Genomic DNA, 24,133 nt, shown 5'->3' with positions numbered 1-24,133 from the left:
AGGCTCATCAATTGCTTGGTTTCTGCATCCTCATGAGCCACTCAAAAGAGTGAAATTTACCCCATATTTTCTCACCCTATATGTTTCCTTCCACATCCTAACCTTAAAAAGGAATAACAAAAAAATGAGAAAACGCACGGCATGAGAAACGTTGATCCCGCCTGGCAGGGACTGGCGGATGTGATAGTTCATCTTGTGCTGGCCCAGACAGACAAGGGGGAGTGCCCAGAGGGAATTACTGATTCAAAGAAATTTAAAAGCCTCGGCGTGTTGTGTAGGTCCGACGCGGCAGTCCACCGGGTTCCTGTGGGCAGAAGAGCCCGCAGAAAATCCCTCCAGCATGTTCAGCAGGTTGAGGAGGTTTCTGGGCGCTCCTGAGCCTCCGCCTGCCCCTGCACCCACCCCACCGACCTCACCAGCCCCACCAGCTCCACCAGCCCCACCAGTTCCACCAGCCAAGGTAAGGCCTCGTTTGTGTTTATGTCCTATTTCAAAAAGTGAACTGGATGCTGGACGGTACACCAGATGATCAGTAAAAGCAGCTTGGCACTGATGTGGGGAAGAGCTCCTGTTCTAGTTTTTACTCACATTTTTGCCTGTGTAATAATAATAATTATGGGATTACACTCAATTTCTGGCCACAGCATTGAGTTTTCTGCTCGTTGAATCAGATTTGTTCATTCTATATAACTGTTTTTTCCTCACTCTAACTTTGAGAAATAAGGATTTTGCAGCCTCAACTTTCTCAGTTTAGTTTAAATTACTAAAATGATTTGTCTTGTGCTAGAATAATGAAAGAGAATTTTTCCTTTCAAATTCAGACATTTAAAAACATTTCCTTAGCAATTCGTAGAATTGCTCTAAGCTGTTGGGTCAGATGTTTTGGCTGTCCTTCCTTATATTGAAACCTCCTGACGGAATTGCCGTAATTTTGGGGGACGTCTGAGTAAGTTTCATTGATCCGAGAGGAACGTCTGACAGATTTCTCTTGTTTTGACAAATTGCAGGAGGAAAAGTTAACAGAAAAGAAAGATGAAAAAGTGGAGGAGCCAAAGACGACGAGTGAAAAGCAGGAGGAGGAGAAGCATGGAGAGAAACAAGAGGAGCAAACAAATGAGCAGAGAGAGGAGAATGAGCCCAAGAAGGAAGAACAGACAACTGGTGAGAAGTTGTGTTTTATTTTACTAACTTGCGCGATCTGTTCATATTCTTCATCTTCTCACTCTCGCAGAGCCACTTGGCACAGCATTAAAGGTCACACTTAGCAAGTTGGACTGATGGATGTGTGTTCAGTGTCATTTTCTGGCACCAAACCCACAGCACTTGCTGTTTTGCCTGAGCCCTCGTATCAAAGTTTTGCACTGGCCAAAAGGCAATCTATTAAAACATGTATTGAAAGTGTGCTGAATTTATCTTTTGAGGTCTTAAAGAAATCCAAACGACACAGGCTCCGTTGTATGGATGCAGCACTGATAATATTTAAGACTCAGGAGTTAAATTGGCTGTGTGATCTTGACAGTCTGTGATATTTACGTTACATTTACCTATTCAAGTACATATTTACCTATTAATAGTGTTTTTAAGAAAGCTTAAGAACACACTTACGTTTTCTCTGCCTCACATTTTTAAAGCCTCAAGTCTTCAAACCGACTTGAAAGTTTTTCTTAACTCTTTTTTTTTCCCCCCAGGTCCTGCTCCAGTTCCTCCCTCTCCAGCTCCTGCTGCTCCTGTTAACCCAGAAGGTGCTGAAGGGTAAGAGTGTGGACAACGTGATGCATGCTGGGAACCTCAATCAGTTTGAGTTAGAATCAGCTTAAGAAACAGGATACTATACATTTCAGAATTGGTCAATCTGAAGTTTTTAGGTAATGTGTGTTATTTGTTTGGATTCATGTTTGGAAGGGATCTCCCTTCATTTAGTGTTTGGTTTGATAACTGCATTTTACATCAGCCGATGTAAAAGAGTGAAACTTCGATGGTAAATGTTTCCATGAATTCAAAGAAATGCAAAGTAGGAAAATCTAGTTTGTAGATTCTTATGTCTACAAACTCGGACAATATAATAATAAAAGAACCTTTCTGGATATGTCCTTCTGCAAAACCATAAAGATCCTAGCGTTCCTTTTCAGAAGGTTAGAAATGCGACGAAAGCATCTGTTCACAGCACTAATCTAAGAGAAACTTGTATTGACAAGAAGAATTTCCTTTGACCTAAAGTCTAAGGTTCTGGAAAGTAAAAGTTGTGGACAAGTCAAAGATAAAGTCCCTGAAAATAAAAATCTAAGAATAACCCCCAGGCAGAAAGAAGCCAAAGCAAAGAAAGACAAAGTAAATCCTGTACCGCGTAAGACCGACGCTTCCAGATCGTACCGCAGGTGATCGCCAGCCAACTGAATCAGTGATCAGCCACGGTATAAAAAGCCTTGGCCAAGGTTTAATCCCTCTACATGAGTTCACTAAATTAGCTCCAGCACTGCTCCACCTATTTTTATCTCTACACTATTGTGGCAAATAAGCAGCGCATTCGACACACAAAGACTGCAGCATTATTGGGGCCTCGGTGTGTGTAATGGCTAAAACCCTTGAGAAGATTCAGCAACTTCGGTCTTCAATGCTGCAGAATCACTTCTACTTGAGTTTAGAACAAGATTATTGTCCTATTTATTTAATCTGTGGAAAGTGAATGATTGTGCATAGTGATCAGTGTGGAATTAAAGTAACAATCCCAAGCTTTCAAGTAGGGCATGATGAAAGGGTGAGTGAGGTTAGAGTGAGTGAAATATTTCTGAGTCTGCCCTCAAGTGGTGACAAAATGCCATAACATGTGGCATTTTGCTTGAAAACTGTATTTTAAATTGCTAAAACTATCAATAAGGCCTAATTGTAACGGAGTGAACTGGATGCATTTAAATTCAGTCTATACACAATTGGTGTCTTTCATATTATAATTGGATATGAATTTAATGTGTTTGCCTTTTAAAATGTCTTAACATGACATCGGTTGTAAATTGTTGTACAGTTGCATTCAGTCGCATACAACCAAACGTGGAAACCCAAACAGTTTCTGTGGGTCTGTGTAGCAGAATCACAAACCCTGATCCACCTGCGACCTGCAGCGTGACCCCTAAAGCAGGAAAAGGAGATTACCAGCTTAGTGCAGCGTTTGGGACCGAGGATGATCTCGGACTGCGTTCTTGTTTTCTTTTTCAATTAATTGATTATTTGGTAGCTTCAAATCAGTGGAAGCTACCACTGATTTGAAACAAAATCTTTTTCTTTTTTGCCATCAATGTTCTCAGAAACATAAATATGTATTATAAGACATTCATATAAAAGTTTTTAAAAAATCATAAATTTTAGGTTTTCCAATTCAATATAGAGCATTTTGGTCTCCTTGCATATGGAAAAATGAACAAAGTCTCTGAGTTTGAGTTTTATGATGCGAGTAATATTAATGCTGGGTGCTAGGAATATTAATGCACAACGTCAAACCCTCACATTAGAATGTTATTTAACAAATCTCAACCAGCAGCTTTCAGCTGATTTTCTTTCTTTTGTTGTTGTTGTTGTTTGTTTTTTTTTTGCTTCCTGTTTTCAGAGACGAACCCCCAGTGGTCTACTCCAGATATGCAGATGACGTCCTGAGGAGTGCCATAAGGAGTTTAAGAGAACGAACTGAAATCCTCAAAGGGAAGGCAATAGACCCTTATGCTACATCTCCAGAAATCACTCCTCCTGTTAGTAAGTGTGGGAATAATCAGGGTCAAGTTGGTAACACAGAAACTCCAGAGAGTTGGGTTGTTTTTTTGTTTTTCCCCACCTTGATCCCTTTGCCTTTTCAGCGCCCATTTTGAGAAAAGAGGACTACGCCAGACAGAAGGAAGAGGAGCGCATAGCAAAAGAAGAAGAAGACAGGAGGAAGGCCGAGGAGGCAGCCAGAAAGGCGGAGGAGAAAAAGAAGAAAGACGAGGAGAAACGGCTGGAGGCTGAGAAGAAAGCAGAGGAGGAGAGGCTGGCGGAGGAAGCCAGGAGGAAGGCAAAGATGCTGCCGGACATCAGCTGCTCGTGCTTCGACGTCCTCTTCCGTCCAGTCGAGGAGAAGATGGACGCCGTGTTGGGGAGCACCATTGATCCTTTTACGGGTACACAGTGCCAGCAATGCAACGACCGCATCACCGGCTCGAAATGCTTCACGTCTCCCTCCGTTTCTCTCCCCAGATCGTCGGTATATCACCTGGTTGACGGTGGTGGCCGTGGCGTACAACTACAACGTGTGGTTCTGCCCCGCCCGGCTGGCCTTCCCTTACCACAACGACACTGCCAACCCATTCTGGATATTCCTCGACGTCCTCTCTGACGTCGTCAACGTCATTGACATGGTGGTCTGGCAGCCTCGACTACAGTTTGTCAAAGCCGGAGACATTATTGTAAGTCCCAGAGCGTCTCCGTCCCGGAGGTTCACCCGACCCAGGGGTCATTCGGTGACACCAAGTCAGTTTTCGCCAGAGGAAAGTTTTTTTTTCCCCACCGTTTTTCAACTTTAGTTACGTAACAGACGAATTTGAACAAGATTTGACAGATATTTAGTTTTTGTTTACAATCAAATTTTTATTTATTTTGCTTAAATTGTTTTGTCGTTTTGTCTTTGGAAAATTAAGAAAAGCTCTAAAACCCTTCCAAACCCAAACTAGTCCTGGTTTCATTCCCATTTTTAAACGTCCAGACACGTTTCCACCTCCCATTATTCATTTCAACCCTTTGTGCTTTCAGAAAGACAGAGCTCTGACCAAAGTGCATTATCGGAAATCTTATCGATTTAAGGTAACGTATCTGCATGTCCCACGTTGAATTGTTCAAACCTCTTACAGTGACACAGTCACTTCGAAAGATTCTTTTTTTGTTCTTTCTTGCAGACCGACGTGTTCAGCATCGTGCCCTTCGACTTGCTCTCTCTACACTTCGGCTTCTCCTCCGTTTACAGATTCAACCGCTTTGTCAGGGTCGGCGGCCGTCACGTTATCTCGACTGAAATGTGGAATTTTTGTTTTCCCGCTCGACTTTACACGAGTCCCTCCATCTGTCTGTTTCAGATCGAGTCCTTCTTTGAGTTCAGTGACCGACTTGAGAGCATCATGGCCAAAGCTTACATCTGGAGGTAAATGCTCAACGCTAAACATCACAATTCCAGTTCGCTGTGTCAGCCTCTGTCTCATCATGCCTGTGTGTGTGATGCAGAGTGGCCCGTACCACAGGTTACCTCCTCTACATGCTCCATCTCAACGCCTGTGCTTACTACGTGGCCTCAGTGCACCAGGGTCTGGCTTCCACTACATGGGTCTACGATGGAAAAGGCACAGCGTATGTACTTTTTAAAAATCTTTTTTATCTGTACTGATGGCTTGAAGCGAAACATCTCATTATTTTTTTATAAATAAAAAAATTAAAAAAGATTATGCAATAAAATGCCTGAAAAATATGTAATGACTCCTTCCCTTAAAGTTTGGAATGATACTTTTATCATTGATCTTTGGATCGTTTTCATACTGCAGAAATGAGTTGCACTTGGCCTTAAGGTCATGACCCCCTGATATGCAGATTTCATAGTTCTGTGAGTCGTCATAAAAGTCCAAAAGAAGCTGTAGACTAATCTACACCATCCTTTTGAAAAAAAGCCTTTGTGATTTATTCAGATGATTCTTAGAAACTGCCAGTGATTTTATGCAACACGTCTTAGAATGAACTCCATGTCTGCCGACCCTCCACTTTGAATATCCCGTTCCTGTGAATAATTCAGCAGCAATAACAGCATCAATAATTCAGCTCAAGTACAAGACGGATTTTAAGGGTTTGTTACCTTAAATCAACTGAGCTGCTGCAGAAATACAAGCGAGTTCACAACAGGCCAGACGGATGTTATTTCTCTGCTGTTTCCTGTCAGGTACCTGCGCTGTTATTACTTTGCGGTGCGCAGCCTCATCAACATCGGGGGCCTGCCGGAGCCGGTGACTCTGTTCGAGATCACCTTTCAGATGACCAACTTCTTCGTCGGCGTCTTTGTGTTCTCCAGCCTGATTGGACAGGTGGAACACTTTTTATTCGCTGAAAAATTACTTCACCCCTGACAAAGGGAATCATCAACCCCTTTAAAACGTCTGGAATAAATAAGGCTGGACGAGGACCATACATTGTAAGAGGTGCAATAGAAACCGACATCGTGGCCTCCCGAAGCCTCCGTGATCTACATTTATTTCTAAGCTTGTGTCCACATCCGTACAGACGGGAACCCAGCGATTAAGGAGTTTCTGTCTCTTCCCCAGATGAGAGACGTCATATGCGCGGCCACGGCAGCTCAGGCGTACTTCCGCGCGTCGATGGACGGCTGCGTCGAGTACATGAACACTTACACCATCCCGAAGCTGGTCCAGAACAGAGTCCGCACCTGGTACAACTACACCTGGGCTTCTCAGGGAATGCTAGGTATGAACTAACATACTTCTACAATCAACGAAAAATAAATGCTGAACCATTGCATGCCTGTAAGAATCAGAAGGCTGTTGACCTCTCGACCTCTCCAGATGAGACGGAGCTTCTGGACAAGATGCCTCTGGTGATGCGAATCGCCATCGCTGTGGATATAAACCTGGCCACCTTCCAAAAGATCCAGCTCTTTCAGGTGATTCGGGCTGAAAACTAAAGAATGTGGCTGTTTTAGACCGAATGCCAGGATGGCCCGTTAGCAGAAAATGATAACGTCGCTTTAATAAACTTAACTGGAGTCTGTTTTCAGGGCTGCGACCAGCAGATGTTGGTGGACATGCTACTGAGGCTGAAGTCCATCATCTACCTGCCAGGAGACTTTGTGGTGAGGAAGGTGAGAGCGACTGGTGCAACTATGAGGTCAAGACCGAGCCGCAGGCTGACGTCCCGGCTTCCCCCCTCCGCAGGGTGACATCGGGAAGGAGATGTACATCATCAAAAGCGGAGCGGTGCAGGTGGTGGGAGGGCCCGACAACAGCATCGTGTTTGTAACGCTGAAGGCCGGCTGCGTGTTCGGAGAAATCAGGTCTGGGAAGACGCGGCCGACACACAACTAAAGGCGAATCGGCACTTTAGCAGGCTGAATAGATGACACTGCAGAAACACAAAATCCTACCAAGTCATTTCGGTTTAGTTTCTGTGAAAATGTCAGATATTCCACTTGAAGTAAAATAGATCTAACTTAGAAGTAACTTTTCAGCAAGAAACAGGAGCTTGTTTTAAGTCAGTAACTTATTAATATTGACTAATTACTACCAGCTTCACTGGCAGATTATTTCACTTTTAACATGACATTTTTCCATGTTTTCAGTGAAATAATCTTCCAATGGAACTAGGACTTTTTTGTTATTAAATATTTACTTAAAACAAGCTTCTACATCTTGCTGAAAAGTTACTCCTTAGTTTTGTCTTATTTCAAGTTTAAGCAAGAAACTAGACCAAAATTACTTGGCAATAATTTGTGTTTTTTGCAGTGAACACAGAAACCCTCAGTGCAGTTTAAAACAAAAAACAAAACAAAAAGATGTGGTGCACAAATTTGAAATTGTGATTTTTCTTTAATCCAGGATCAACATCATTCATTTCCTTTAACAATTGGTGGAGAAAAGCCAAAGTTCTTGTAGCTTCTGGTGGATATCTGACCACTGAGTTCATTTTAACACACTACAAAAACACTAAATTCTACAAAGTTTTTTTCCTTTGTCTAGTTCTTAGTGCAAATATCTTAAATCGTGAAATAAGATAAAGCTGCTTTTCAGCAAGCCAATGCTGTACCAGTTTTATTAATATTTCAGTTCCATGCGTACCCTTTCCCAGTTTTTTATCCAGTAAGGCTTTAATGGCGTGCGCTTGCCTGCAGCTTGCTGCAATCTGCCAAAGACGGAGGGAACCGGCGGACGGCTAACGTGAGAGCATACGGCTTTGCGAACCTGTTTGTTCTGGAAAAGAAAGACCTGTTCGACATCCTCGTCCACTACCCCGAGTCCCAGAAGGTCTTGGCCAAGAAGGGCAGGTGAGCGACTCGCTCTCTGGGGAAGCGGTCCTGTTCTGCAGAAGTTTATATAACCAAGAATCCACTGCTCTCTGCGCTCCATAAAGGCAACTGGTTAAAGCCAAAGCTGCAGCAGGGGCTCCAACCAAAGACGACAAGCCGAAAGGTCTGACGCTGTTTGGACAGAAACCCCAGACGCCGAAGCTCCTCAAAGCATTCGCCAACTTGCGCAAAGCGGGGCTGCTTGACAAGCTCAAGGTGAGATCTTCATGACACGCAAACCGATGGAGAATCACCCATGGTCCTCTGTTCAGTCAGGAGGTTACGTCCAGTCGCCACTGGCATCAGGGTCTTTGGAGGGCTTTTGTTTTGCAGGGTGAAACTCTTACAAACCAAAACTTTTTTTAAAGAAAAAAAAAATAGTGTGCCTCTGACTTGGATTAAATGAACAAGTTTCCTTTGTGGATATGACAAAATCCGTAATAATTTCAAACTTGTTTTTTGATGGTTTGCTTTGTGATCATTCCACTCTGGAAAGTATGAATTCATATGCGATGCTAAAAGCTCTAAAGATGATGTTGATGCCAGTGATTAGCACAATGTAAATGTTCTGATCAGAATTGCACATGAGCGCTCACGTCTGGTTGTCTTCTGTTTACAGAAAGCTGCAGAAGAGGAACAATAAGAGGCGGAAGTTTGCTTGAAGTTAAATGTCATCATGTACAGTTTTGTAAATTTGAACTTTGATTATTGAAGCTCAAATGAGGGCGCAGATTTGTGAAAACTAAAATTTCAGACTGTATACCTCTGCAATTTAGGAAACAAAAAAAAGTGTTACACAAAATAAAATAAATCCAAGTAGAACTGAAATTAAAATTCAAGTCTATTTCAACAAATATTCTGATTAACCTTCTCAAATTCTGAAGAGAGAAATCCATTAAAAGGAACTAAAAAGCAAAAAATTTTAGTTATCTTTGAATAGTTTTTACCTCATCAATTGTGTCGTGGTTTAAATGAAGGTTTTCTAGAGATTTATTGTAACAGATCGTAACCCCTAAGTCTCTCAGACTGTTTTACTAAAAATTGAATATAAAACAATGGATGTTCAAAAGGTTTTTTAAACTGCTACTTTTGCTGCTACTTCACGGTGGGTATGAGATAGTATCTTGCGCCTTTAGGTTCTCCGTGTTTTGTCAAAACAAACTGGACGACTGCTTTTGAGGTAATTCTGTGTTTCTGTAGCAATAAATAATAAAATGCACATAAAGCAAGGGAATTACAAACATCACCAATTAAAAAAAAATTAACATCCATCGTATGAGCTACACAAGCGAACCTTCTTGGGTTTACAGCTGTTCGTCATAATAACATAATAAAAAATAAACCAAAATAAAATCCACACAACTATCCATAATTGACAGGATTAAAAACATTTGAAAATAAGGCGATTACATCGTTTTAGCTTCCTGCTCTCAAGCGAACACTGCATTTAGACATGTTTGTATTTTGATATATCTGACAATGATTAACATTACGTCCTCCACCCAACTTTCTGACATACTATAAGGGAATAATCTCAGATCTTCCTAGCCGTGCCACAAGTCTGTTCCTTTTACTTGAGTCACATGATCAGAGGGAAACATGGCCTGTGGCTTCAACTAGAAGATTTGGTCTCCGTCGCTGCAGAGAGAGACCTTTAACTCTGCAGCCTCCAGAACATGATCTGTTTGTCCTCTCCACCTGTGATCACCGTGTTGCACAGTTCATTCATCCACATGGCGGTGACAGCACCTGGAAAAGCAAGCACTTATATTTATTGATCGGCTCACCGTTTGGCGTAAAAGAACTGAATCAAAGTACAGAAAATCTGCCTTTTTAACCTGATTCTTTGATAATTCTCCCTGCCTTTATTGCATCTGATAACAGTGAATCAGAGAAGATTGTTTTATTGCTCTCCTTCATGTAAAGTTGTGGTTAACTCGTAAAGGTGAGTTGTACCAGAGTGAGCGGGGATTCTGTTGATGACCGTGTTGCTGAGCAGGTCCCATAGAAGGAGGTCACCAGAGCGTCCTCCACACAGCGCCAAGCTCCCATCCCAGCAGAAACATCTGCAAAACGCAGAGATAAGGCAGCTACTCACAACAGCAAGAAAAACAAACAAAAAAATGTCAACACACCATAAACTTCTCCACATTTTGTCACTTTACAGCCATAAACCGTAATGTATTTTATTAGTGACTCCAAACACAAAGATAAATACATTGTTACCGTATTTCCTGCACAGATGAAAATCTGAAATGTGTGCCACGGGTTTGAACTTAAGCTATTTAGTACTTAGAAGGAGCCAAGTACTGTTAGACTGAACTTTTATTTTAAGTATTTTTCTGAAAATACTAGTGTGATCTAAGATCTTCATGGCCCAGTCATACTCATGGACTTTGACTGGGCCATGAATATGATTTAACCTACAAAGCTCTTCTTTTGCAGTCCAACAGATTGTCTTCAAGGATCACCCTAAATCTCCCAACAAACAAAACAAATGTGAAGTATAGACAAGATTTCTTACAGTTTTCTTTTTTCACTTTGGATTTCTGCAGGTACTCTGGAGTTACCATTGTCTTATTAATTTAAAACCCATCTCTTGAAACTAATCAGATGACTTCTCAGGACGTCTGGTTGATCTCAATTTTGTTTATGGGTGTTTTAGTAAAGATCAATAGGAATGCATGCCTCAGTTTTTGGTTTTTAATTGCAAACCATGTGTGCTTCACTTCCACTTTGTAACGTGTTGGTGTGTCGCATAAAATACATGATAGTATGAAAACTTTTCCAAGGCACATTTTTGTTAGAAGCATCCAACCACTTAGAAAATGTTAAAAAAAAAAAAGCTTCAGATGTAACGACGTCATGCCCGAAGAGTCAGTTTCCCACCTTTGCTCCTCCTCAGCTTTCACAGAAGAGATGATCATTCCAGTCTGAACGTCTATCACCTTCATACAGCAGTCGTCACCAACGCTGAGAACATGTCTGCTGTCTGAGGAAAGTAACAACCAGAGACTCATTACGCGTTACCCAGACCTTTCAAACATGCTTCTAAAAACAGATATTCAAAAAGAAACTTGAATATTCTCTGTATAAGAGAAAGTATTTTATAAAATCAAAAGGTTTGTGTGCAGAGCTGATCAATGCTGATGCTTATTGCCGCTTTCGTCGCATGTGGCAGAAAAAAAAAAACGCTGTTTGCTATGGTGAGACACACCAGGACTGAAGGCAGAGTGGTGAATGGTTCCAGCGTGGCAGTGGACCTGCTGAAGAGTCCGGTAGCTGCTGGTGTCCCAGATGGTGACCGTCCCGTCCTTACAGCCGGACGCCAGCAGAGTCCCGGCGGGATTCAGACCGACCGTGTTTACCTGGACGTAATTCAGCAGGGAAGCCAGGTTTTATTAGCGTCAAGCAAGAAAGATTTAGCTGACAGTCGTGCAATCAAAAGCATAACGCATATTCTAGAACAATAAAACATTGTGACCATAAAATATAGAAAACTGATGCAGAGATATTAGAAAACTTAAAACGGTTCGGCATGTGACTCACCCCAGCGTCATGTTCTAACTCAGCCAGCAACTCAAACGTAGTTTTTTTGTTACTGGGTTGGTTTTTAGAGGCGCACTGCCATACCTGCCAAATCAACACCAGAACAAAAAACAAATAAATCGGAATAGTCAAGTGAGGCTTTTAAATCAGACAGAAAATTGCAATCTGACCGTCTTCGATCAATCAGAATGTAAGTGTTCGTAGTGTTTAAAAATACCTTTTTGCAGGTAAAAAAAAAAAAGAAACAAGGCACCTTAACAGTGGAATCCCAGGATGCTGTATAGAGCCTATCATCAAACCAGCACATCTCACTGACGGCGTCATCGTGACCCATCAGTGTGTCCTGCCGCCGGCCGTATGGGACGGAATAGAAGTAGCTGCCAGGGAAGACGAGAGGAGATCAGGAAAGAGTCATCCAGTAAAATTCATTAAGCATTCGCTCACTCAGTCCCAGCACTCACACGTTGTTGTCCCATGAAGAACACAACACAGTTTTCCCGTCGGCCAGCATCAAGCATGAAGATAACGCCTGGAAAACAGCGGAGAGGTTTACTGTTCGACTGTTTTACATGACGGGGAAACGAACGGGAAATCCTGCTGGGTACCATGTTGGAGAAGGAAATGCTCCTCTGGAATTCCTTCAGCTCTTTGGAAAACATTTTAAGGGTTGAGTCTGGAATAAGTTGACAGAAACAGTAAGATATCTTAAGTTCAACTTAAATTTGATGGAGGAGAAAACTTTCCAGTTGCCTAGCTACCAAACATGCTGTACTAAGCGGTTTGTTTTTTGTTTTTTTTCCAAACCTTGAGACGTAGAGAAGACAGAAGCGCCGTCTCGAGTCACAGCGATGCCCGTCACGGCTCTGGACGTTTTAAAAGGCAGAATTAGTTTCACGTTTAGAGTGAAAAGTGTGTATATTTAGGTTTATTTCTAATATTTCATAAAAACACATCTAAGAATAGATTTTCTGCCATCACAAAACTATTGAAATATTCCAAAGGAGACGGTTCTGCCTGCTGCCCAAACGTCGTGTCTGAAACTTAACTTTCTGTTCTGTGCTCCACTGTGTTACATTCATGACTCTTTTATTACTGTTGCTGAGAAGAGAGCAGCAGACATACTCCTTATGGATTTTGTGGCTGGAGATCAGCTTCAGAGTTCCCATGTTGGCCCAGGCCATCTTCCTGCTTTCCTCAGTCAGGTCTTCAAACGACGAGTCCTCGCACAGAGAGACTGAAACACATGGAAGAAAACGTTTCACACCGCTTTCCACATTTTATCCTGTTACAATTTGAAACGTTTACCACAATTGATGTCAATACGACGAGACCAAGGCAAAAAACTAACAATTTGTATTACCCTGATGGGGTGAAACATTTAACAACTGCTGCAGATTTATTTATTAATTTTTTTGGTAAACACTTTTTGTAAATTAAACTTTTTAATTCACTCTACAATCCTGAACTACATCGTTTGATAGTCAAGTTTGTGATTGCAACATGGCCACTGTGTGTGAATATTGACTTTTATTTTGAAATCAGCATGCTTTACAGCAGCAGATTCACTGGAAAACAGTAAACGCGTATTACTAATAACAAACATGTGAAACTGAGGCATCTGAATGTGCGAGCCGCAGCGTTACCAGGAGACAGCTCGCCGGTGGCGGAGTTGACGCTGGGGCTCCGGGTGAGGCTCTGGAACCTGGGTGTGATCCTCTGGGGGTGAGGGCTCGTGAAGAGCTGCTTGGGCGTCTGGCCGAACTCCAGGATCTGCGTCAGCATGGCTATTCTCTGATCCGTGTCCTCGATGCTGCCCGGGCACACAGAGAGAGGGGGGGGAGTGGTTAGCGATGAACCTCGTAGAACAACAACAATAATCAATTTCAACTGGTTTTCTATGACACCTGTCACAGTCCATCCCGCCTTCGTAGGTCAACGGGTGAAAAACTAGAAGGACAAAAAAAATAAACATGAAATTTTCTGAGTAGTTTGGGTTTAAAGTGACTCATTTAAAAAAAAAAAAGTGTGTTACCATTATGAGCTTCAACAGCTTCACTGCCCCTCTGTTTGAAGCCAAACACCAAGTCGATCCATTCATGGAGGTGCTCTGATACATACTGACTCTCCAAGGCAAGCCGGTGCTTTTTCAGGAAATCACTGGCATCTGGAAAGACGATAGAACACACTTCGACTTCATCGACTTGACAAAAGGCTTCTGATGCATTTCCCTGTCAAAGTTCCACGTTTCCCCCCCACATTTAAGGCTATGACTTATAAAACCAGTTTTCCAGGAGCAATATCATAAAACTGCAACTTGTTTATGTCAGATATTTCTGAATTTGTCAGGCTTTAAGCGCTGAACTTGTACAAAAGAGACTGTAAAAGAGACTGATGAATGTTTTACACAAATATGACCAGAAATAAAGTCAGAAACATAGACTTTTTTTATTTGCAGTGTAAATGAGAACTAGTTCTTCTTTGTCACCTGGTTAAGGTCACAACAAATTTTGTTACTAATAATAGTTAATCTTATTATTTAAGTAAACATTGAAAATCATTAAATCAAATTCCAGGGTTTTCCAGGTTGTGTAGGTCACTGTCCTTCGGATACGCAGACGGAAGTGAACTTACCTGAGGCCCACGGAGGAAGAAGAACATCACCGACTAACGTTCCATTCTGCTTTCGGCCCAAATCAAGTCTCAGTCTGTTTTCCAGGAAGCTGGGGTCATTTCCATAAAACTCTGGGATCAGCTGCAATGGTAAGGACATATAAATATAACACACTCCTCCAGAGATGCTTTATTTGCAAATAAAACTTTTTTTACCCTTCAAGTGTCAAACTCAATGGAGCAAATCTTTCGTAAAGTAAATTTCTAAAGTTCTTTTCGAAGGCAAAAACAAATCATATTCTCAATAACATTCTGCTGGTTGCAAAGTACAGCTTAGTGTAGATTTTAAAAAAAGCATACAAAGAAATCAATAATGAATGAAAGATTATTTGGCTGCATGCTTTGATCCCATGTTTCCTCCCCTCCAATATTCCACTAGGGGCGCTGTTTTAACAAACGGCTGAGGAAACCCACAAAGGACTAAAAAAACTCGGCCAGTCAGTATTCTATGTCAGACTCGATTTTCAAAAAATAAACGTCGCCTTTGACACGTCCAGGTTTTACCTCTTTGAAGTCTGTTGCTCCCTCTAAGCAGTTTTTCCATGTTTCACTGATGCTGCATGAAACAAAAGCACCAAAGTAAATAATCTATCAAAAAAAAAATTTATTTTATACACAAACGGCTCATCAAAAGTATACATAATAAAAACTTGGAATTTTTGTGGAAAATTTGATGAAGAATTTTATTTGTAGTTAATATAAGAAAAGAAACACAGATGGATGCTTTCTGCATTTTGATAAGTTGGAGTAATGCTACCTGTTGAACATGCGGTCTGCGTGGTCAAAGCGGCCGTTCTGCAGACACAGCATGTGCTCTGGAGCTGATGGGAGAGGACAGCTTCTGTTATATTTCATCAAAATCTTTAATTTCATTTTCATCTAGAGCTGAAGCTATTAATTGGATTAATCAATTACTAAAATAAACAGCAAGTAATTTAATGATCGCTTAATATTTAACTGGAATATAAAGACTAAAAAAAAATATTTAGAGCAATAAAGAATCCAAAATATGCATTCACTTTGCCTTTTTGATAATAAAAAAAATAAAAAAAACCTGCTTTGTCCATAAGTCTGTTCCACCTAGAATTCCTCAGGTTGTATACTTTTAGCTTTACCTAGTTCACCTAGTTCAGATTTACTAAAAGAATGTCATGGTATTGAATTTTAAGTAATAAAAAGGTTATTTTCTTATTTAAAAAAAGAAACTAAATAATTTGTTAAATTGCACTTTTAATGTATTTCTAATATTGCATAAAAAAAGTCCTAAGTGGTTCAATGAAACATCTTTAGAACATGCCGTTCTTTTCAATTAATCGTTAGAATAATCGATTACTAAAATAATCATTAATTGCAGCCCTATTTTTTATCAAATACTTACAATTAAAGGAGCTGCCATTGTATCATTCATCTCATCATGAATTTTCATAAATGCTGAATAGTTTTGGGCTTAGAGCTTCAACGTACCGACTCTGACGAGGTAAAACAGGATGTATCCTGGAGAGGAGTAATGGCTCCCGTAGATGAAGCGTGGTTCAGGCATGCCTCCGTACCGAGCCTGCGGGAGCAGAACCACTCTGAGGTCACCAAAGGAACGAGGGGGGGCATCTCCTTGCACACAGCAAGAGATTAAAACACAGAACAACTTTAAACCTCTCACCAGCAGTCTGTCGAGTCGCTCCTGATTCAGGGCTCCGATGGGTTTACTCAGGTCTCTGAATGTGTCCGAATTTGCCAAGTCTTATAAAAAGAAAAAAAACAAACAAAACATTGAATAAATAAGAACCTCTTTCACAGCTTTAGGGTTTTTCCCTCCCCCAGACACATTTCCTGCTTGCTTTCTACCTGCAACAGGTAGAACCGACCCACCTAACTGTGTGCTGGTGTAGTCGGCTATGACCCAGGGGAAGACGGGGTACTGGGACAGGTCGTTGCAGCTGCGGTCGGCCAGGTTGTTCAAATGGAGGAGATACTCATAGTTGCTGAGATGCCCGCGCTGCCACTGCAGCATGTAGCTTTCTGCTGTGTGCTCCTTGATGTGATTCTCTGAGCCAAACAGAGGACAACTAGATGAAATCAGACTCATCTTGACATTTCAACACCAACAATAAGGGATCTTTTCTCCTGTATTTTTACAGTACATTTTAAACTACTTTTTTCACATAAATAAACAACTACTTCAATTATACATATAAAAGAAAAGTCTAAATGTCTGATAGCATTAGGAACATTCTCCAATTTTTAAGTTTTACATTTCTGAATGGCTTATTGTCCACGAAACAATTACAACTAATGCGTCAAAAAGCAAGACATAGAATCTGTATATGCATTAATAAACACATGAATAATTGTCGAGAGTGACTGAACCAGATAATTTATTCAATGTTTTTTAGGTGCAGAAATTCATGACCAAAAAAAAACAAACAAACAAACAAAAAAAAGTCATCAACTCCTATTATATAAAGATGAAGTACCTGGTTGTCTAAGAGCTCAACTTAGTTGTATTTGTTTCTTCTCAGACTTGTTTTTCAGATGGATTTTGCTAGTATGTATGAAAAAAATCTTTAAAATTGCTTCTTGTACTCTTGTTTTTTTAGTCATAATCAAAATATACTTTATTGATCACCCAAGAAAAATTGCTTATTTGTTGACGAGCTGCTCCCATCCAAAGAGTAACATATTAGCAAATGTAAATATAGGATATCAAGGATGAAAAGATTAGTAACACAAATGTGAAATTACATAAAAAATATAAACGTGACCTAAATACAAAATCTAAATACACTGAACAAAATAAAAACAAGTATGGAAATATGTGAATCCATTAAATGAGTTCAGAATAAATTTCAAGACATTGAGAGTTGGGTGTTGTACAATCTGATGCCTACAAGTAAAATTTCCTGGCATTTTATTATTAAATCATCTTTGAGGTGCTGACTAATTTAATTCACAGTTGTTTCCATTTCTGCTTGCTAATGACGAACGCTTGGCTCTTCGACAGCAAAAGCTTTCCTATGTTTTCTCACCCAGAAACGTAGCGATGTAATAGTAGATTTCATCTCGGTCGGCTGGGTAGTAAAACTTCAAGTAGATGTCAGAACACAAGTTATTCTCACTACAGAACACCTCCAGCCCCTGAATAAACACAAAGACATACACGTTTTGTAATCTTGTAGTTATGGACACAACAGTAAGTGATGTTTTATTTTTGAAGCAGCCGTGCAGCGCTGCTCACCAAAGGCCTGAGCCCGTGCCGTCGCTTGTAGATTCTCTTGACTTCGTTCAGTTTGATTTGAATCACATGCTGCTGAAATGACACGCGAGGTTAACTGGTTTTTCTGTCGGGCGGCATCGTTTTGCGAGCAGGCGCACTCACCGGGTGTCCATTAAGGGGCTGGAAGTAAAGGTTTTCATTTGTGACACAGACGTGACCCGGATTGGACACCAGAGGCGTCACCATCTCTACAGGACACTCCATGTGTGCCCTCTCTGCAACACTCTGAAAACTTCACAGCAGAGCATTGTCACATTTACCCAAAATTCAGCCATGTGTATGAAATTAAATCACTATGAATTTTGGATCTCTACTCACCAATTCTTATCAAACGACGACCTTGCCAGTCGGGACTGCAGATTAGCCGCAATCTAAGAAATTAGACATTCAAGTGTGAAAATATGTTGATGAGAAGAAAAATATGCCACGGGATGAGTCACTCAGGATCTTTTTTTAAATGTTTTTTTTTTTATTGCCTGAAATGAGGTGAGGTTAGGTAATGACCAACCTACCATAGCCATCTGGTCTCCTAGTTTGTCCAGACAGGAAGCCCTGTGGAGCTACCAGATTTAGGAGGATAAAAGAACAGAAAAATAACAATGAGATAAAAGGCTGAGAGGATTCAACACATCAAATAGATTTTACAAAAATACTACAGAGACTGGCTGATCTCCAGGTCCCAAATTTTACATAATAAATGCATCCCTACTAATAGGAAACATTATTTCCTCTGTAGATGAAGGGTGGCTGTGGCTTTGTTTTGCCAGCAGACTCCATGTTTTAGGTGCTTTTTCTCTGACATCATCAGTGAAGAAGTAGTAGTGTGCTCACCAAACTACCTAGTAACACCACAAATTTGTACAACAGTGCAAAACATTCATGGCACACACAAGAACATGTCTGTGAGACCATTTCTTAAAGACAGTCTCATGCCAAAAAAATCACTTGATTTGTCTTGTGTATTTAGCTCTACTGACATGTCCCCATTTACTATTTCTGGTGATGTTTTGGGAAGGAATGATGCCTCCTGTGTGGTGAAAATGGAGAAGGTGGTAAAGGCCGGGGCTCTCGTTTCACAATCCCCAGAAGACCCATTGGTTTTACTACTCTGTGTATGAATTTGACCGCTTGGAGCCAGTCTGCCTGTCATCCATCTGGTTTCCAGTATGATCCCATCAGGCTCCCACTCTGGCAGTTCACTTAAGTCAGACTTTGGGTGGGTTTTTTTTTTTAGGTTTTCTTATGTAAAGTTCTGAAAAAGTGGCTAAATATAATCTGGGGAGGGAAGTACCACCGGGTACTAATCTCAGACCTCCCCTTTTTGTCTGCTGCAATTCTGTGCTCTTTTTCAGCATCTTTGCATTGTTTTAAGCTTTATTTTCTCCTCAACACCATCAGTGTGTGCTCAGTTCGGCCTTATTTTGATGTTAGGATGTTGCTCAATTTTTGAAACTTAAATGACGAGGTGAAAGTGATGTTGCTCAGAGCTAGACACCAGAAGGACACCTTGTATTTATCTTTCTTCCTATAACACAAACCCTTATTAAAACTAGGAGTGGATATTGATTTACCCCGACACTTCATTGTCAAGTGAAATTAGCAGTAGACATAGACTTTTCTCCAATTGCGACCAGAGCAGAAGCCTTTTTGAAGTTGTTCCAAAGACGCAATGTAAACTGATTCCTTCCCCCATTAGCGCCAAACAAAAGTGAGATATGGACTATAATTATTATTCCTTTGATCCAGTTGTTTTAACTTGTTTGACTCATTATTTGAAATAACTTTTATATAATTTCAGAGTGTGTGCTCTCTATCCTTTATGCTGCGTTTGACTGTACAGTACTTTGTTGAGCTTTGCTATTATTGTTCAAGGACTTTGTTATAACTGTGTTGCAAATATCTTAAAGCAGTAAAAACAAATTGTGTCTTTTGAAAGAAATTTCAATCAGCTTGAATAGTCAAATTATTCATGATTATTTGAAATTATGCATTATAATAATCACAATGACAGCCACAGACCTGCAATAATGTCTGTACCACATCTTCTGTTTTACTCCAACCTTCCAATTCAAAGGTCAATTTCTTTGATCCCTGCCAAAATAAGAGAAATTAAGTGAAGCAGACAGAAAAGCTGGCAGAAATCTATATTTTACCAATTATTTAAAAATATTTCTTATGCAACACTGTCAAATATTGAGTTTTACTTTCCTACATGTGGTAAAAGCACCTCCAGCCGACTCACCCTTTCATTCCTATACGGCGCAATGATGTTGCTTTCCTTGATGAAAATAACCTGAAAGAAAAAGCGAAAATGAATCAGGCACATTCACTCAGACTACATAGAAAAGTGCAGCCATGAGTTGGAGGCCTTGTGGAATAGGTCACCTGCTCACAGGAAACTGCAATGACCGGTGGCCTCGGCCTGAGAGAGGAACATTAATCTGATGAGGTTGAAAGGCTTTTAGCAGACTGGGTTTTTACAAATCAAAGCATGCAGCAGAGCTGCAAAACATTTTCAAATAAGCAAACCAGTTTGACAAAACGGCAAATATGCAGATTTAGGCTCCGCTCAGAAATGAAGGGGAACTCACTCGTAAAAAGGATTGTTTTCTTTCTCCACAAACTCGATTCTCTGACAGTCTCGCAGAGGAATCTGTACAAACATCAAGGATTGATCAGGATATGCCATAAAGACTGCCACAGCTATTTAAAAACCTGCTAGCACATGTAAATTTCCTGATTGTGGGATCAATAAACTCTCTTACCTCGCCTTAATCCTAGCATCACATAAACAGCCCATCATGAGAATAGTTATCAAGTCAGTCTTTATTGCACTTGCTCTACTTGATGTCTTAGCTTCCAACAATCCTACATTGAATGGTTTTTATGATTTCTACATAGAAGATTTAAGAAACGGTAACAGTGTGACGCCCATCTGCATAAACTGCAGGATTAAAGAGACAGAAAAAAGCAACGCCATATCAACACAAACCTTTATGATTGGCTCTCCAAGGCCATCTGGATCAAATATGATAGATCTGGAGCAAACTTTGAAGGAACCTCTGATTTTACTGGAAGAAGAAAGAAAGAAAAAAAAACAGCTCTGTTACAATTTTATTTAAACCATATTTACAATTTTGTTTTGAAGAACCAAAACCAAACAAGTTCCATATTTCAGAAAAGTCAACAAAATGAACTATGAATACTTGCAAGCTTAAGTTTCTTTGTTTTATTTAGATAAAATTAAACATTTTCTCACATGAAAACAAAAAAACTTAAATCTTTAAAGAAAAAAAATGAAACTTTTTTTTTAAAACTAACGATTCAATTGGGTCATCAATATAATATGCACATACAGAAATGACAACCTCATGTAGGACTGTTTGTTGGACGCTTGCATGCAAAACTAATCTTTAACATAAATGCACTTTATTCTCAACGAGACACTGCCATGAAAAATATACTTAAAATAAGCTATTAAATAATATTTTTAACTTGAATATTCTTACTGGTGCAGAAGGATTATAATACAAACAGAACATTGAATGGAACATTCAAACACAGGTTTGCATACAAACACAACACAACTGGAACATTTTCTAATTCAGAATAAGGTCATCAGTTTGTGTTGTGCTGGTAGCATTAACTCCTAAAATAAACCGCGATCATCTAAAAAACAAAAATGAGAAGTATAGGTGTCTTCGCTGTCATAAAGTCACTATGTTCATATTTTGCTTGATAACGTTTGATCTTAATCTTCTTTTAGTTTGCTCACTCTTTTATTACATAATGGAACGACGTTTGAACAGCTTCTTCAATAGGCTTCCACTTTAAGCAAACAGAACCCACCATAGGCACGAAGCGAACATTACAGAGGTGACAGATTTGGATCAGGAAAAAAGGAAAAAGTCATTTCCTGAATCAAAGCAGAAGACGAGATTAAGTTTCAGAATTTCCATTAATGCTCTCACTTACTTCTCCTTTATTGAAGGGCTTGTCACGTGGTAAGCAGTGTGCTGCTCAAAGTAATATTCCTCCAAGTCCAGCAACAAGAGAGAAAACCTGTGAAAAATAAAATGTAAAAAACATCAGCAAAACTGCACATCAAACAAAAACAGAACATGAAAAAAAGACAAATATTACTAAAACAATTAATTACATAATATTCAAAGTATGACTATTTAGTTTCAATGTAGTTGAACAAAGTGATAGGAAAAAAACAACAAAACAATACAAGAATACTCAGTTGATTACTGAATGACCCTTTGGCTATTTATTGGACATTTTCCCACAAACAAAGACTAAAACTTTACTCAAGTAATTCCTAAAGATGTCAAACTACATGTCAATGGTGATGACATTATTTCAAGTTGTTTTGTTTTTTTCTGACAGAACACAGTAACCTATTTACCCCAATCTGTTTGGTCAGCGTGTCCACACAAAACAAACAAAGACTTTCTGTCACAGAGGCTTAATCATCTAATTTAACTCACATGTTGCTCAAAGAGCATCACTTTCAGCTCGCAGGGTTTTTTTTAAGATGGCCGACCCGCATGCGTGAAATGAAATCGGTGAAAGTAATTACTGGGCGAGGAACAGTCAGAATTGTTCAAAGTCTTAAGTCGAACACACAAAACAGCATGTCTCAACTTTCAATTCTTGCTCTAGATTTTAATCAGTTGGATTTAGTTCTGGACTTTGACTAGGCCATGCCAACACATCTAAACTAGGGGTGTCGAGCTCAAATCGTTGAAGGTTGGAGTGCTGCAAGCTTTAGATACACCCCTGCTCCAACAAACCTAAGTCAAATGGCTGAAGTGTCTCTGCCTTATTGTTTGATGGTTGGTAAAGAAAAATCGCATCTAAACGTTGCAGAACTGGAGATTAACTGGATGTTTATGGTCATAGTTCTGCTGGAAGGTGAATCTCCATTCCAGTCACCCAACCTCTACAGGGGTGGGCAACTCCAGGCCCCAAGGGCCAGTATCCTGCAACTCTTAGAGATCTCCCTGGTCCAACAAAGCTGAAAAAAATAGCTGAATCACTTCCTAAGTGCAGTCAAGTTCTCCGGAGTCCTGCTAATGACCTCATCATTTCACTCAGGTGTGTTGAAGTAGAGACTCGTCAAAAGTTGCAGGAGACCGGCCCTAGAATTGCCCATCCCTGCTTAACAAGTCATCTTTCAGGACTGGCTAGTATTTTTTGCTTCATCTACCTTCCAATCAACTCTGACCAGCTTCTCCACCATTACTAAAATAAATAAATAAACAAAAGACAACACCACGTTGCCTCAAAATTGCTACTGCTATGTTTCATCATGGGGACTGCAGATTAAGAGAAAATTGGAAAACGCAAGTCCAGAACACTTGGAATATATTTGCCCTTCTATCGTATTGTTCAATGCTAAATCCCATTTAATAGTCTCACAAAACTAAACTGATGAGTCATGCATCCACTGCCATACAAACTGCCTAAAAAAATTATTTTAATCGTAATTTTTGCCATTATCGCGGTACCGCAAAATATCGCGATAAAATTAAAATTCCATATCGCTCACCTATGAATGCAAACAGCCATTTGAAATAATAACAATACGCGCTCTGACACTAGTTTAATATATCTGCTATATATTGAGGATGGTATCCTTCGCCATCTCCTAAACAAACAAGAACATATTTACAATTCGTCTTCTTGCTGCTGACGGAATTCTCTTAGCTTAAAGGCGTTTCGCCTGCAACAAAAATAATGTGTCATACAGCTTTTAGAGTTCTAGCATTAAAACCTGTCAACAACACCATCGATGACCTCAGAGAGGAGAGGTCAAGCAGAGCTCGTAGGAGATGATGGGCTGAGGTAAATATAGATGACAGCGCCTATTAATTGCAGGCATGAGATGGAGCAGCTGTCTTGTGTTGAGCTCGGGCTCCAACCGGGCAGCAGCTTCATGACTTCAATAAGGAGAAGCAGCCCGCAGATGTCAGAGGAGCTCTCATTAGCCGAGTGGCCCGGACGGTGAATCAAAGACCCTCAGCCGCAGTGAAAGCGAACACCGCGCGGCTGCGACTCCAACAAAGGGCTCCTGAGGTGCCGGGCGGAAACAACGAGGTGGCTCCAAGGCGGTAGAGCGGCACTGACCTTTCTTTGGTTCGCTCTTGCGTCCTGAAAAAGGCCATGACAGAACCGCATCCTCCTCGGAAACTCGACACCGACTGCAACACAGATATGTGTCAACACGGAAACTGGCTCGAAGCCACGTGACCGACTGTCTGCCGAATAAGATGTGCGATGTGGACAGCGAAGAGTCCTCACTCTGACCTGTTTTCTTTTACCTTTTATCTTTTTTTTTTTTTTTTTTTTTTTGAGAAACATTGCTGCGCTGCGGTGCCTCTTGTCTAGAACCAAATGATTTTCACTGTTTATGGAAGAAACGTTTTTATCCGACTGTTTGATCTAATTGTTTCGGTTATATACATTTTTTTTATGGTCACTTATGTTTTGCTGTTATTTTGTTACATTCACTGGCTGAAAGAGAAAAAACAAACAGACAGATGAACTCAAGTTTGGAAGTTATT

General features: G+C 40.3%; 2 protein-coding genes across 3 annotated transcripts; one reads left to right on the top strand and one right to left on the bottom strand.

The window, feature by feature from the left end:
- Positions 1-287: 287 nt before the first annotated feature.
- Positions 288-9,157, top strand: LOC129364735 (cyclic nucleotide-gated cation channel beta-3-like). Its single transcript, XM_055037573.1, has 18 exons — positions 288-460; positions 1,008-1,161; positions 1,689-1,752; positions 3,599-3,741; positions 3,843-4,142; positions 4,219-4,427; positions 4,771-4,821; positions 4,914-5,000; positions 5,091-5,155; positions 5,236-5,358; positions 5,939-6,080; positions 6,318-6,477; positions 6,576-6,673; positions 6,788-6,871; positions 6,945-7,063; positions 7,898-8,050; positions 8,137-8,287; positions 8,691-9,157. Exons 1-18 carry the CDS (start codon positions 341-343, stop codon positions 8,712-8,714), a joined length of 2,247 nt encoding a protein of 748 aa, XP_054893548.1. The 5' UTR covers positions 288-340; the 3' UTR covers positions 8,715-9,157.
- Positions 9,158-9,241: 84 nt separating this feature from the next.
- nsmaf (neutral sphingomyelinase (N-SMase) activation associated factor) lies at positions 9,242-23,860 on the bottom strand. 2 transcript variants are annotated; one of them, XM_055037571.1, is made up of 31 exons: positions 23,697-23,860; positions 21,537-21,623; positions 20,554-20,632; positions 20,153-20,214; positions 19,947-19,983; positions 19,804-19,854; positions 19,581-19,652; positions 18,074-18,121; positions 17,880-17,932; positions 17,664-17,793; positions 17,523-17,594; positions 17,314-17,422; positions 16,157-16,333; positions 15,948-16,027; positions 15,755-15,845; positions 15,048-15,111; positions 14,795-14,846; positions 14,252-14,372; positions 13,653-13,784; positions 13,525-13,567; positions 13,264-13,430; positions 12,743-12,854; positions 12,425-12,483; positions 12,226-12,293; positions 12,082-12,149; positions 11,874-11,997; positions 11,621-11,704; positions 11,289-11,439; positions 10,961-11,063; positions 10,028-10,137; positions 9,242-9,820 (listed from the first exon to the last, which is right to left on the bottom strand). In XM_055037571.1, exons 1-31 carry the CDS (start codon positions 23,732-23,734, stop codon positions 9,726-9,728), a joined length of 2,739 nt encoding a protein of 912 aa, XP_054893546.1. In that variant the 5' UTR covers positions 23,735-23,860; the 3' UTR covers positions 9,242-9,725. The 2 variants fall into 2 exon arrangements, with proteins under 2 accessions (XP_054893546.1, XP_054893547.1); XM_055037572.1 differs by having other exon boundaries at positions 17,523-17,591.
- Positions 23,861-24,133: the final 273 nt, after the last annotated feature.

This window comes from Poeciliopsis prolifica, unplaced genomic scaffold (genome assembly GCF_027474105.1).
Source record: "Poeciliopsis prolifica strain line A6 unplaced genomic scaffold, Auburn_PproV2 SCAFFOLD012, whole genome shotgun sequence".
NCBI lineage: Eukaryota > Metazoa > Chordata > Actinopteri > Cyprinodontiformes > Poeciliidae > Poeciliopsis > Poeciliopsis prolifica.
Note: the sequence above shows the minus strand (reverse complement) of the source record. Positions and strands in the feature narration are given on the sequence as shown.

What these genes read in the sequence shown, in the direction of transcription:
- nsmaf (XM_055037571.1), bottom strand. Translation starts at nt 23,734, where the DNA reads ATGGCCTTTTTCAGGACGCAAGAGCGAACCAAAGAAAG. An exon ending in TTACATCGCTACGTTTCTGG is followed by an intron (nt 16,334 to 17,313) that starts GTGAGAAAACAT and finishes TGTTTGGCTCAG; the next exon opens with AGAATCACATCAAGGAGCAC. An exon ending in AGCGACTCGACAGACTGCTG is followed by an intron (nt 15,846 to 15,947) that starts GTGAGAGGTTTA and finishes CTGCTCCCGCAG; the next exon opens with GCTCGGTACGGAGGCATGCC.
- LOC129364735 (XM_055037573.1), top strand. Translation starts at nt 341, where the DNA reads ATGTTCAGCAGGTTGAGGAGGTTTCTGGGCGCTCCTGAGCCTCCGCCT. An exon ending in CACCAGTTCCACCAGCCAAG is followed by an intron (nt 461 to 1,007) that starts GTAAGGCCTCGT and finishes GACAAATTGCAG; the next exon opens with GAGGAAAAGTTAACAGAAAA. An exon ending in GATTCAACCGCTTTGTCAGG is followed by an intron (nt 5,001 to 5,090) that starts GTCGGCGGCCGT and finishes TGTCTGTTTCAG; the next exon opens with ATCGAGTCCTTCTTTGAGTT.